The sequence below is a fragment of the Primulina huaijiensis genome, unplaced genomic scaffold (genome assembly GCF_012295235.1).
Source record: "Primulina huaijiensis isolate GDHJ02 unplaced genomic scaffold, ASM1229523v2 scaffold42827, whole genome shotgun sequence".
Classification (NCBI taxonomy): domain Eukaryota; kingdom Viridiplantae; phylum Streptophyta; class Magnoliopsida; order Lamiales; family Gesneriaceae; genus Primulina; species Primulina huaijiensis.
This window is the reverse complement of record NW_027360321.1, coordinates 1-994: the sequence shown is the minus strand read 5'-3', so window position 1 is coordinate 994 and position 994 is coordinate 1. Positions and strand designations below refer to the sequence as shown.

At 40.8% G+C, this 994-nt stretch overlaps 1 protein-coding gene across 1 annotated transcript; it reads left to right on the top strand.

Annotated features, from left to right (window-relative positions):
* Positions 1 to 4: 4 nt before the first annotated feature.
* On the top strand, positions 5 to 991 carry LOC140969863 (homeobox-leucine zipper protein HOX13-like; the record flags this gene model as incomplete). The annotated part of the gene is made up of 2 exons (XM_073431382.1): positions 5 to 241; positions 461 to 991. Coding segments are annotated over 2 exons (636 nt in total), but the record flags the coding sequence as incomplete, so codon positions are not given.
* Positions 992 to 994: the final 3 nt, after the last annotated feature.

Genomic DNA, 994 nt, shown 5'->3' with positions numbered 1-994 from the left:
AGTCCGGCTTCTTGAGCAAAGTTTCGAGGTTGAAAACAAGCTTGAACCTGAGAGGAAGGTTCAGCTAGCTAAAGATCTTGGTCTGCTGCCAAGACAAGTCGCTATATGGTACCAAAATCGACGAGCCCGGTGCAAAACCAAACATCTCGAGAAAGAATTCGACATTTTGAAAGCAAGCTACGACAGATTGAAGACAGATTGTCACACCCTTTACGAAGAAAACGAGAAATTAAGAAACGAGGTATCAGAAAGATATTGAATGATTCCTTCCACGTTCTTGATTCATACAGGCATTTTGGCTCGAGTTCTAGCTTGAGTTATCAATATCTTTCAATTTATTATCATCGTATTATTCATCCTTTATTTACTCATCCAACGAACTAAGGCGGTGACTTAATTGTTGCGACTTGGGGAATTTTGTTTCTACCAGCATAATAACAAGATTACTTTTTCACCACAGGTTCATTTGCTAAGTGAGAAGTCTCGGAAGAAGCCCAAGACAGAACCATATAATCCCATTGTTCTATCAAACGTCGAACCAGAGAATCCGACTGTCACTCCAAATGCTGCTGCATCAAACGTAACCCCAGATGCCGCGAGCTCTGCGAAGAGCGACGTTTTCGATTCTGACAGCCCCGATGGAAACCATTCGGCGATGTTGGAGCCAGCCGATTCTTCGCACGTCTTTTGCGAGACGGAGCATTCCGATTTCTCTCAAGACGAAGATGACAGCCTGGGCAGAGGGATCCTGTCATGCTTCCCAAAACTTGAAACTGAATGGTGTGATGATTTGCAGCCAAATTCTTGCAATTTGGGGTTCCCTGTTCAAGATCAAGGGACTTGGTTCTGGTCTTATTGAGCTCAAGTTTGTTACAAAATTTGAATGGGATTTAGGCCAAATATGTTAAGTGTGTGCTGTGGAAGTTTTTGTAGAATCGATAATAATTAATAATAATAATAATAATAATAATAATAATAATAAATATTTTAGGGT